The following is a 12,772-nucleotide window of genomic DNA, read 5'->3' as shown; positions in this document are numbered from 1 at the left end:
TGGCTTCCCGACAAATTTTCTTGTTAAGAGCTTTTATAAACAAAGGAAAGAGACTTAAGAAATACTTGTGGTAAACATCTCAGAGAGCATCCAGAGGAATCATTCTTTAGGCTGATCCCAAATTAATTTCAGAGGTTCCCAAGTAGCTCTCCAGAATCAGCAGGAAACCTCTCCCGGAGAGACTCATTTCCACAACTAATTATAATGAAGTCGTAGATAACCCAATGAGCCTAAATTCTCATTGCTCAAATTGCTTAAATTCATCAACGAAAAAGAAAGGAAGATGATAGTCCAATGGTACTATTTCACAGTCGGAGTTTCCTGGTTGAGTTAATTACCCAGGGTAATTCTCATCGTGAGGGTTTGGGGGAGAGGTTCCAATTCAATGAGTTTGCATTATTTCAGATTACGAAGGTAAATCTCTGAATCTTCTATGCCAACACTCTTTATCTTGTTAACTATTTAAAACAAAAGTATATACTCAATGGTAAAAATATCTATGATGTGACAGTTAATTTCATGTGTCAACCTGACTTGGCCACAGGGTGCCCAGATGATTGGTTCAACATTATTCTGGTGTGTGTCTGTGAAGGTGTTTCTGGGTGAAAGTTACACTTGAATCTTAGCCTTAGTAAAGCAGAATGATCTCCCAGACGTGGGTGAGCCTCATCCAATATGCTGAAGGCCTGAATGGAACTAAAAGGCAGAGTAACAGGGAATTCCTGCTCTCTGCCTGGTGGTCTTCAAGCTGGGACACGGGTCTTTTCCTGCCTTCAGACTCAGGCTGAAACACTGGTGTTCCTTTGGTCTTGAGCCTGCCAGCTTTCAGATTACATCTCATGCCATCAGTTTTCCTGGTTCTCAGGCCGTTGGACTTGGAGTGAAATTACACCATGGGGTGTCCTGGGTTTCCAGCTTTTGACCTCTCGGCCTCCAGAATTGTGTAAGCCCATCCTTTCTAACAAATCTCTTCCTCTCTCTCTATACATCCTATTGGTTTTCACTGGAGAACCCTGACTAATACGGTTGACTTATCATCTATTATATAAATCTATATTGCTTAAATGTACCAATTACTCATCTGTCAGAGAAGTTTCAGTTCTTAAACTCATATGAAGCATAAAGTCAATGCATCCGTATATTAAGTTTGGGACTCCTGAGCTGTGTCCTTTGCTGTTCTTGCATAATTCACTTTTATTCTCCTAGTTTGTAGTAGTGATGTCTGATTTTTTTCTCTTTGATTAGTTCATTTGTACAGTAAACTAAAGCTATTAAAACATGACCCGGTCCCTATTGGGAGTTTTTAACCTCCATTTTATCCACCTAAGTTTACTAAATTTCATCCTCTCCTTGCAACTTTTAAAAATTATTATACATACACACAATCATGTTATATTCATCTTGCCTGAAAAAGGCAAGGAATATTTTAAAAGGCCCCCATACCTTGTAGAAGCTAGAGCGGGTATGGTATCCTGCTGTGAGATTATAAATTTAAATGTCCCCTTTGCTTCCTAAAGAATAAGTCAATACATCATATCACAAAATGTTCCCCCCAGTCTCTTTTTTCTTTCATGTTGGAATATAATGCTTCTATTGATGTGGAAATGCACCAGCATGCAATGAAGTATAATTGAAGGTAGATTTCCACTCGGCTGGCATGATGATAGCACAGCCGCTTTGGGAACTGAAATATAATAAAAAGTCAGGTGACACTACCCAAGAGCAACACACTGTTTCACTCAGATGCTTTTTACTTGGTACCATGTGACTCTTACAGCAAGTCTATTTGTGAATTTGGGAGAATAAAATCAGCAATCTGTGTTGTAGGTATATCCAAGGTTATCTATATTTATATCTGTAGATCTGTATCTGTAGCTCTATGTGCATCTCACTTTTGGCTGTTGCTAAACAAGAGGAGCTGTGCTATCCTAGCACCCATCTATGCTCCTAATTAAAATGGTCACGATGCTCCATGAATCAGCCTTCCTCAGGCTCCATCTCCCCTAAGAATCCAAAGCCATGTTTTGTTCTCAGAATTCTAAAATGATGCATTTCTGAGTTTTCCTTGAACACTTTGGATATCTAGAAGACCATCAAAAAGTAAAAACTTATAAAATCAATTTTTAGATACTTTTTTGGTAGAAGTATATGTAGACTACTTGGAAATAGAGAGATTTGTATCCATTGATTCACTATTAAGAGAGAAAAATAAAATCTGTTTTTCCCTGATAGCTAGCAACAGTTTTAAGGGAAAATGCCTTTATATATGAATTCATCTAGCTCCCCCTCCCTTCCTCCCTCCCTCCCTTGATTTATCTTGAAAAAAAAAAAAAAAGGTTTAAAATTAGTTATGTATATTTTCATATAAAAGCTCATAGACCCAACGTAAAATGTTCCATTTGTTATGTAAATGCCATTAAGGAAATTAAGTTGAAGCCCATTGTTTAAGGACACACTTTTAAAAAACGGATGTTATATATATGCTTCTGTTTAAGTAGGGAAACTAGACTTTTTAAATCGATATAACCTACTCTATGTCATTTCCATTCATAATGTTGTTAAGCATTATACTTTTTAGGAATATCATTTCACCCTCAATTATTTATGCTTGGTGTTTGTTTTGGAAAATTTGGATATTATGGAAAATGTATTAAGAAATTAGTAATGGACTGACAACCTACCAGTTAGAGATAATTAGTTAGCATTATCCAGATTTTATTTCATTCAGATCTCTTTTCTAACTATATATTTACAATAATATTGGGGTCATTATATAAATTTTTGTAAACACTTATTTACTGTATTATATTTTCCAATGGTATTAATTATTTTTGAGAAACATGATTTCTCATAACGTAATAGTATTCCACATAAGGATATACTCTTTAAAATCACCTTTTCATTTAAAATATTTACTTGTTTTCAATTACTGTAAAACAAAGTATTTGACAAATGTGAAGTAATGCCTAAACATTATTATTATTATTTTTTGTGGTACGCGGGCCTCTCACTGTTGTGGCCTCTCCCGTTGCGGAGCACAGGCTCCGGATGCACAGGCTCCGCAGCATGTGGGATCTTCCCGGACCGGGGCACGAACCCGTGTCCCCTGCATTGGCAGGCAGACTCTCAACCACTGCGCCACCAGGGAAGCCCCTACTTATTTTTTGAGTTACAGAAATTTAAGAAATCTAGAAAATTATCTGCAGTTTGAAATCACAGAGCTGAAAATCAATTCTCAATAAATAATTAAAACATAAAAAATAGTATTATAAACTAAACCAGTTTTTCTTATGTGAGGAAAAAGGAATCTCATGATGCAAGTTATCACTGAACTTTGAAATTGGTGTGAATTAATTCTTTCAAATATTAACATATTAACTACTTTTTCAAACGTTCATAAAATCAAGAGAGGAGATATCCTAATTGCTTAGGATAGACAGTGCCAGGAGTAGTCCCAGGGAAATAAATTTGCTGAGACTGAACTGGGAACTTGCCAGTATCTGCCAGCAAGTTCCCCAGCTACACACAAAGCCAAGAAAATGTCTACTCCTTAGGCTATGGTCTGAATGTGTGTGTCCCCCAAAATTCACACGTTGAAATTTTAATGCCCAGTATGGTATTAGTAGGTGGGGCCTTTGGTAGGTGCTAGGTCATGAGGGTGGAGCCTTCATGAATGGGATTCGTGTTCTTATAAAGAAGACCTCACAGGCTCCCTCACCCCTTCCACCATGTGAGGACACAGCAAGAAGTCTGCAACCAGGAAGAGGACCCTCACCAGAGCTCAAACGGGCTGGCACCCTGATCTCAGGCTTCCAGCCTCCAGAACTCTGAGAAATAAGTGTGTGTATATGAGCCATGAAGTCTGTGGTATTTGATTATGGCAGCTTGATTGGACTAAGATAACTTCCCTTAAAGCACCCAAATGGAAGTTTATCAAAGGTTTACAAAGGAAATTGTACTACAAAACAGAAATAAAAAGAGACCCCGGAAAGATTCCCATTGGAGACAGAAATACAAAGATGATGTTTGCTGAGTACAGGTTTCTGAAGCAGTGTGGATGCTGAGAAGTCATTCTATAATTGAAGCAATGTCTAGATGAACAGAATGAGGAGGTTTGAATAATTCAGCTTAGCAAACAGTTGATTTAGGAGGAAGGCATATTCTGAGTGGCTCTTCTAAAAGGCTTTGTTTACGTGGACAGAAATTGATTTTTTTTTTCCAATAGGTGAGAAAGGTCGTTAACAAAAATCACTTTCCTTCCACCATATAAATGCTGAACCACATTTTATGACCTTACTGATATGCGCAGACAAAAATTTTAGAGTATGATTCTAAACATCTGTCTGTAATTTAGTGGCATAAAACTGAGGCAGTTTGCAATAAAAAACATTTCAAATGGTAGGCAGGTTTTGTGTGTGTGTGTGTGTGTGTGTGCTTTGTTTTTTGTTGTTTGGCTATGTATCAGACAGTAATACACATGGACATTTTTTTACTACTATTACAATATTATAATATTGTTCCTGGAAGATACATTTAGTTTCCTAATATGGATTCATGGAGTACATACCCTCAGGCAATTAGAACTTTAAAAAATTCCAACTTTCCAAATGAGAAGACCAATCTGTAGGTCAGTGTTTTCCCAATTATGGGTTGCAGCTTCTTTTTAGGTCATGAAATCATTTAGTGGGTCATGATGATTTTTTTTTAATGGAAAAGAAAAAAGTTAGAAAATATCCAAATTATGAGAGCACATGGTAAATTTTATTTCATAAAACTTTGTTTCAGTAGGTATTGAGTATGATATAAAATATTTTCTCACAGTTTTGATCAAAATCATTTGAACTTGGAGGATGTTATGCTAAATGAAATAGACAAAAAAGACAAATATTGTATGACCTCACTTATATGTAGAATCTTAAAAGACTAGAAGTCATATAGAATCAAAGAGTAGAATGGTGGTCGCCAGGGGCTTGTTGAATATTGGTCAAAGAGTACCAACTTTCACAGTCAGGAGGTGAAAAAGTTCTAGGGTATCTAATGCACAGCATGGTGATTATAGTTAACAATACTGCATAATATACTTAAATACAAAATAAGAGAGATCTTAAGTGTCCTCACCACACGCACAAAAGATAACTATGTGAGGTGATACATGTATTAATTAACTTGTTTGTGGTAATCCTGTCACAATGTACATGTATATTAAAACATCACATTGTACATCTTTAAAACAGCCACACTGTACAACCTAAATATATACAGTTTTAATTTGTCAATCACACCTCAATAAAGCTAGAAACAATTCAGGTGTACAAAATCATCTCTAGGTCCACCTTTCCCAGGGTAGTAGATATGAAAGTTAAAATGAAAATTATTCTCAGAGCGAACAGATGTTATCCATTTGACCCTTTCAGCATTTTTTTTTTCTTTTTAGCACTTATTCCTAGTTAAAGGTAATGCATAAATATATATTCACCAGTCAGTGACCTCTGTTCTAAATAGAAATAAATGTAGTGGAATGTTTTATGAAAGTTGATGTTGCAACTTGGAAAATATTTTCACAGAGAGATAACTCACTCTGCAAATTCAAGGTTACTCAGAGTTTGACTAATTTTTACAAGTCATAGTCAATAACTAATGAGACTTAAAAATTAATCACAACCTAGAGGGAAAAAATGCGAGAGGGTGAATAATACATTGAATAGTCTCTAACTTATCGAATTTATTTTGAATTCATCACCAAAGAACAATATTTTCCAAGATGGCTTTTCAACCAAATGACTTACCTTCATCCTGGACTACAGAACTTATTATTTAGAAGTAGCACACACGTGTGTGTGTGTGTGTGTGAACAACATGTTATCGGTGTTTTATTCTTCTAGATTTTCGTTATCTCCTACATTTTTGCAACCAAGCTATTTCAAAAAAGAAGTAAAATAGGACTTTCATTCTTCAGTGCTCATGCTGTTGATAAGAATAGGGTAGATATAGTTTTCAGTGTATAAGACTTTCACCTCCAAGGTAAAGGAAATTGAAGATGATTCAAAGAGATGGAAAGATATCCCATGCTCTTGGACTGGAAGAATATTGTTAAAATGGCCAAACCACCCAAAGCAATCCACAGATATAACGTGATCCCTATCAAATTAACCATGACATTTTTTTCACAAAACTAGAACAATAATCCTAAAATTTATTCGGAAACACAAAAGACCCAGAATTGCCAAAGCAATCCTGAGGGAAAAGAAAAAAGCTGGGGCATAATCCTTCCAGACTTCAGCCAATACTACAAAGCTAAAGTAATCAACGCAGCATGGTATTGGCATAAAAACAGATATATAGATCAATGAAATAAACCCAAACACCTACAGTCAATTAATCTTTGACATCGGAGGCAAGAATGTACAATGGAGAAAAGACAGTCTCTTCAGCAAGTGGTGTTGGGAAATCTGGACAGCTGCATGTAAATCAGTGAAGTTAGACTACTTCCTCCCACCATACACAAAAATAAACTCAAAATGGCTTAAAGACTTAAATATAAGACAAGACACCATAAAACTCCAAGAAGAGAGCATAGGCAAAACATTTTCTGACATAAATCATAGCAATATTTTCTTAGATTAGTCTCCCAAGCCAAAAGAAATAAAAGCAAAAATAAACAAATGGGACCTAATCAAACTTATCAGCTTTTGCACAGCAAAGGAAACCATAAACAAAATGAAAAGACAACCTAGGGACTGGGAGAAAATAACTGCAAATGATGCAACCAACAAGGGCTTAGTTTCCAAAATATACAAACAGCTCATACAACTCAATATCAAAAAAACAACCCAATCTAAAAATGGGCAGAAGACCTGAATAGACATTTTTCCAAAGAAGACATATAGAGGGCCAACACGCACATGAAAAGATGCTCAACATTTCTAATTATTAGAGAAATGCAAATCAAAACAACACCAGTCAGAACGGCCATCATCAAAAAGTCTGCAAACAATGAATGCTGGAGAGGGTGTGGAGAAAATGGAACCCTTCTACACTGTTGGTGGAAATGTAAATTGGTACAGCTACTATGGAAAAGAGTCTTGGAGGTTCCTTGAAAAACTAAAATTTGAAGTACGATATGATCCAGCAATCCCACTTCTGGGCATTTATCTGGAAAAGACAAAAACTCTAATTCCAAAAGATACATGCACCCCAATGTTCATTGCAGCACTATTTACAATAGCTAAGGCATGGAAGCAACCTAAGTGTCCACTGACAGATGAATGGATAAAGAAGATGTGGTACATATATAAAATGGAATAGTACTCATTCATAAAAAAGGATGAAATGATGCCATTTGCAGTAACATGGATGAACCTAGAGATGATCATACTAAGTAAGTCAGAGAAAAGACAAATATCATATGATATCACTTATATGTGGAATCTAAAAAATAATACAAATGAACTTATTTACCAAACAGAAATAGACTCACAGACAGAGAAAATAAAATTGTGGTTACCAAAAGGGAAAGGGAGGGGAGGGATAAATGAGGAGTATGGGATTAACAGACACACCATACTACACATAAAATAGCTAAATAGTAAGGATTAACTGTATAGCCCAGGGAACTATATCCAATATCTTGTAACAACCTATAATGGGAAAAGAATCTAAAAAAGAATCTGTATTTGAATCACTTTCTTGTAGACCTGAAGCTAACACAGTATTGTAAATCAACTATACTTCAACAATAAGCGAACAGGGTATATATAACACAGAATGATTTCCCTTTGTTGAACCAAATATTAGTGTGTTCCATGTACGGGAAAAAATGAAAATCTTTGAAACATAAATATTTTCTGTGGACTATATAAGAGTGAGACTATATAAAATTTTGGGTTTCACATCTGTTCTCCTTAATTTGCATAGATTCTTAGCTAAATTGTCAAAAACATCTGAAGTCTACTTTTATCATATTTAAGCAAATCTATTAAGGTAAATTAGTTATTGCATATTATTGGATTCCTTTGTTCTTTCTTTTATATTTTAATAAACACAGTTTAAAACAGATGAGAGTATCTTGGAGTCCTAAATTAGACCAGATTAAATTAGTAAATGTCTATTAATCACTATGTTTAAGATCCTATTCTTTTAATTATAATGGTTCCTGTTATGTGGAAAACCACCAAGTGGTTGGGTTTGCTCAGTGAATGCCAGAAGGGAGGTCTTCATCCTTATATTTTTATGTGTTTAAGCATTAGAAAAGAATCATTAAACATAACAGAGTCTAATGGGGAATTTCTCAAATGTGGTAAATAGTTGTATGTGTATTTGTTTTATGTGTTATTCTGGTCTCTCCAGATAATTTCTATTTGTTCTAAATCTCTCCAGGTGGATTTATACTGGGAAGTAGTGATAAAATATGGTGATCAATCATGTTGACTCTGGACATTCAGGGAGAAAGCAAAACTAACAACATAAGAAAGAAAAAGTAAACATCTAGGTATTTCACTATAGCTTTTGATTTCTATAATTCAGAGACATCTGTGACATAATGGTTCCTGTCTTCCTTGAGTCCTTTTCAGTAAGAGTCCACAAAGCCAGGCCATACAGAAGCACACAGCCTACTGTATGAAAAGACACCTATCCTTGAGCAGGAGATATTCTGTGTTCAAGGAGCCACAGTGCTGAATTCAAACATTCCTGGAGCACCTCTTACGTTACAGGTGCTGCTGTATATGTGGGGCATGGCCTCTGCCTTCAAGGAGCTGATAGCATAGAAGAGAAATGAGATGGACCAAATCATACAACATGTTAGCAACTGTGTCAGGTGTGTGCATATGGTGTCACGAGTGAATACGGAATATTTAGAAATCAGAGTCCACAGTCACACAGTTGAGACTTCTGTTATGAACTTCCTCTCTTAGTATTTGGTACATCTGTAAGGGGCTCAGGAAACATTCTTTCTCCTTCTGTCTTCCATTTCTAAATAGTTCTTTACTTAAAATAAGTACTTATTTAAACACCTATTGCAAGAAACATCTAGAGAAATTTGGTGATTTTTAAAAATTATTTATCAGTCCCATATCATACATTATTCTCTTTGTTTATGACATCTCACTTTGCAATCTCAGTTTTCTTTGCACCATCATAATCAAGGAATATTCCAAGGTCGCCAAGTTTGTTCAAGTAACAACAATATTACCTAAGTCTCAGTTTATCACACCACGACCATGTCAAGTTTAAAAATTACTCTGCTTAGCCAGGCCAGTCTGCCCTCAGTCGATACATATCTCCTGTCATTCCTGTTTGTACTCACCCCCCTTTTTTTCTGACACGTTGTACAAATTTAGCAAGATCACTTTGAGCTTTTGATTCAAGCAGTAGAATATACCTTTAAAGTCATAATTAAATCAATAGTCTTATTACTAATAGTAAAAGGTATCTGAATGCCCATAAAGTCAGAAGATAAACTACTCTTTCTTATGTTAATCAAATAAACATTCTTTGTTTTTAAACATATAACATTAACTTAGAGGAGTATCCACTGCTCTATTCAAAATGAACTAGCATTTGCAAAAAAAAAAAAAAGGAAGATTTCAGACGGTCTCAACCAACTTTCCTCCTCGCCCACCCTCACCATCTCAGCGAGGTTCTGTTTCCCTCATTCAATCCACACTCAGCACAGCTAAGAGAGTACCTCAAAAGTCTGATTCCAAACATAATCACAAGCATGTGACGCCAACACAGCAACAACAGAGCTTAAGCTGTGGAAATCACGATAGTTTCAGGAGCGAACACTGAATAGATTTCACTGACCTGAGGAAATATCTATCTGGCTCATCTTGGTCTGCGTGATGTTGATGTGAACGCTGACTTTGCTGTCAGTGAGGTCAATCTCCACGTTGCCCAAATTATCCGCAAAATGACTGAAAAGCAGGAGACCATTGGGGTTCCAAGTCCTGAACTGGAAACTAACCGAAAACAGGTCTTGATGAAGCCGTCCAGGCACCTCCAGGTAACTGGTAGCATTGAAAAAGACAGGTACCGTGTAGGGCTCCACGCACGCGAAACTCAAATTTCCCTGGAAAACAGAAGGGCATGCTTTAAGGAAAGTGTAGAATAAAATAAGCATCCATGGAAGACAGTAGACAAAGCGACAGTTTTACAAATTTCAAAGCAGAACTTGAGCCTGTGTGAAATTCTCATGTGCAGCAGTGTGACACGGATGCAGCAATTGGATACCTCGGCATGTCCTTCCTGCTATAGCTAACAGGGTACGGCAGTTGGCTACCAAGTTGAGGGATTCATACAAGCACCATCCATCATGGAATTGAGAGACTGACAGCCTGATGTGATGGGCTGACTATGGAATGGATGTGTCCCTGTGTGGTGGGCTTGGGTGTGGACCACTGGACCTTCTGAAGACAGCAAAGAGCTGCTTTTCCCTCCCCCACAACCGATGCTGCATTAGCCAGGGAGGGAATGCCTTCGTCCTCTTTTGGATGGCCTCGGTCAAATGTTTATTAACATATAAATCTGGTCTCAGTGGGAACTCTGATCATTCGGTTGCTATTTATTAAACTATTATGGGGCAAATACTCTTGGGTTTTATCTCAATACCTAATATATACGAATTAACTATTTAGCATCAATATGATTGTGATTATCTCAGATTATTTTGTTATTCAACTCAAAAATCTCATTTAAATTCCCATGAAGGACTTCCCTGGTGGTGCAGTGGTTAAGAATCCGCCTGCCAATGCAGGAGACACGGGTTCGAGCCCTGGTCCGGGAAGATCCCACATGCTGTGGAGCAACTAAGCCCGTGCACCACAACTACTGAGCCTGCGCTCTAGAGCCTGTGAGCCACAACTACTGAGCCTGTGTGCCACAACTACTAAAGCCCGTGCGCCTACAGCCTGTGCTTCGCAACAAGAGAAGCCACTGCAATGAGAAGCCCACGCACTGCAATGCAGAGTAGCCCCCGCTCACCGCAACTAGAGAAAAGCCCATGCACAGCAACGAAGACCCAACACAGCCAAAAATAAAATAAATTTATAAAATAAATAAATTCCCATGAAGTGTGCATATGTAACACATTAATGTTTGTGCAAACAGTGACATGAATGTACAAAAGGAAAAGAAAACTCGCAGTAATTAAAGCTTCCTCCTTCCCCTTCACACCCCCTCTATTTGGTACAAGGAAATTTGATTTATTATTCAAATACATTGAGTTTTATATTCTAGTATCTAAGTACCTTCCTTTTAAAGATATGAAAATCTACATATTCTTCCATCTTTTTTTTTTTTTTTTTTTCGGTACGCGAGCCTCTCACTACTGTGGCCCCTCCTGTCGCTCCGGACGCGCAGGCTCAGCGGCCATGGCTCACGGGCCCAGCCCCTCCGCGGCATATGGGATCTTCTCGGACCGGGGCATGAACCCGCGTCCCCTGCATCGGCAGACGGACTCTCAACCACTGCGCCACCAGGGAAGCCCTTTCCATCTTTTTTTTAACCCACCATATCTTGAGGAATATGATTTGGAGACATTTTCACTTCATTTTTTGTTTGTTTGTTTAACAACACCGCACATTTGTCCCTAGATGCATAGCTCTTCCACTTTAGTACATTAAGCTAGGCTGTCTCTCTGAATTAATATTCAAATGAAATTTGCGCTGTGACTTCACAGATGATTATTTTTAAATGCTTACTTTTCCCGGTGAAAAGAACTGGTTGTGCATAATAACTGAGATGTCATAAATGACTGCATGCCTGTGCTGTGGGGATTGTCTCCCCACAAAGTTAAAGGTATTTTCTGAGTAATGGTGCTGACTCTGGATCCACCGTATAATGAGGAAATGGGTGTGTATATGGAGAGGGGTGCAGGATGAGTGCTGAGTCAATTCCACTGAAATATCAGCACCTGACATCTTTGAAAGCAAATTTCCTACGTAAATATTTGCCTCTGTAGAGCTGCTTGCAAATGTCCAGCTTGCCTCTATACTGCCTAAACTTTTAATACATAGGTATATTTTTGTTTAAAAGCCTTTCTTATGTCTGCTCATTATATTTTAACAAACATAATTATAGATAATTCATGCTTTTCTAAATGTCTTTGTTATTCAAGTTAAAATAGCATTTATAAGCACAATATATATTTTGTGATTAAAGCTGATTTTGGAATGAGTCCCCGGAGTGCAATTCTCTGTAGTTTGGGTACCTAATTAATACATATGAGGACCAACTGGGAGGTTTGGGCAGAAATAACGCATTACTTCTTAAAGGTATAAATAATGGAAAAGGTATTATGATGATTTGGACTCTGTACCCTTCTATCTTAAGTAACAATTTCTGAGGAAACAAAAGGACTCTGATGCCATTTTATCCAAAACTTAAAATAGGCTATGTATAAATACTGCTCTAGATAAGAAATAACACAGCCTGGAAAGAGACCATGACCTCAGGGGTCGGATACTGTGAATCCACAGTCTATGTTTATGGGAAAGTTATTTTTCCAGTTTAAATCTCAGTTTTCATCTACAAAATGTTTATGACAATATCTCCCTTGTAGTATTGTTCTTAGATTACCATAAATGTAACAGGTCTTGTACAGTGCCTTTTGCCTGTACATGGAGCTATTATTATTTTTCTCTACAGTCAATATATCTTATGAGAAAATTTCACCAAAGTTCAATTTTTAACTTAGTATAAATTCATCTTTTTTTTTTTTTTTTTTTTTTTGCGGTACGCGGGCCTCTCACTGCTGTGGCCTCTCCCGTTGCAG

At 37.0% G+C, this 12,772-nt stretch overlaps 1 protein-coding gene across 1 annotated transcript in view; it reads right to left on the bottom strand.

Annotated features, from left to right (window-relative positions):
* CNTNAP2 (contactin associated protein 2) overlaps positions 1–12,772 on the bottom strand; it is a 2,069,520-nt gene that overhangs the window by 1,149,101 nt on the left and 907,647 nt on the right. Inside the window, exon 8 of the mRNA XM_065883648.1 lies at positions 9,805–10,069. Coding sequence (XP_065739720.1) covers positions 9,805–10,069 — 265 coding nt within the window. The remainder of the gene's footprint in view (positions 1–9,804; positions 10,070–12,772) is intronic.

The sequence above is a fragment of the Phocoena phocoena genome, chromosome 9 (genome assembly GCF_963924675.1).
Source record: "Phocoena phocoena chromosome 9, mPhoPho1.1, whole genome shotgun sequence".
In the NCBI taxonomy this organism is placed as follows: Eukaryota; Metazoa; Chordata; class Mammalia; order Artiodactyla; family Phocoenidae; genus Phocoena; species Phocoena phocoena.
Note: the sequence above shows the minus strand (reverse complement) of the source record. Positions and strands in the feature narration are given on the sequence as shown.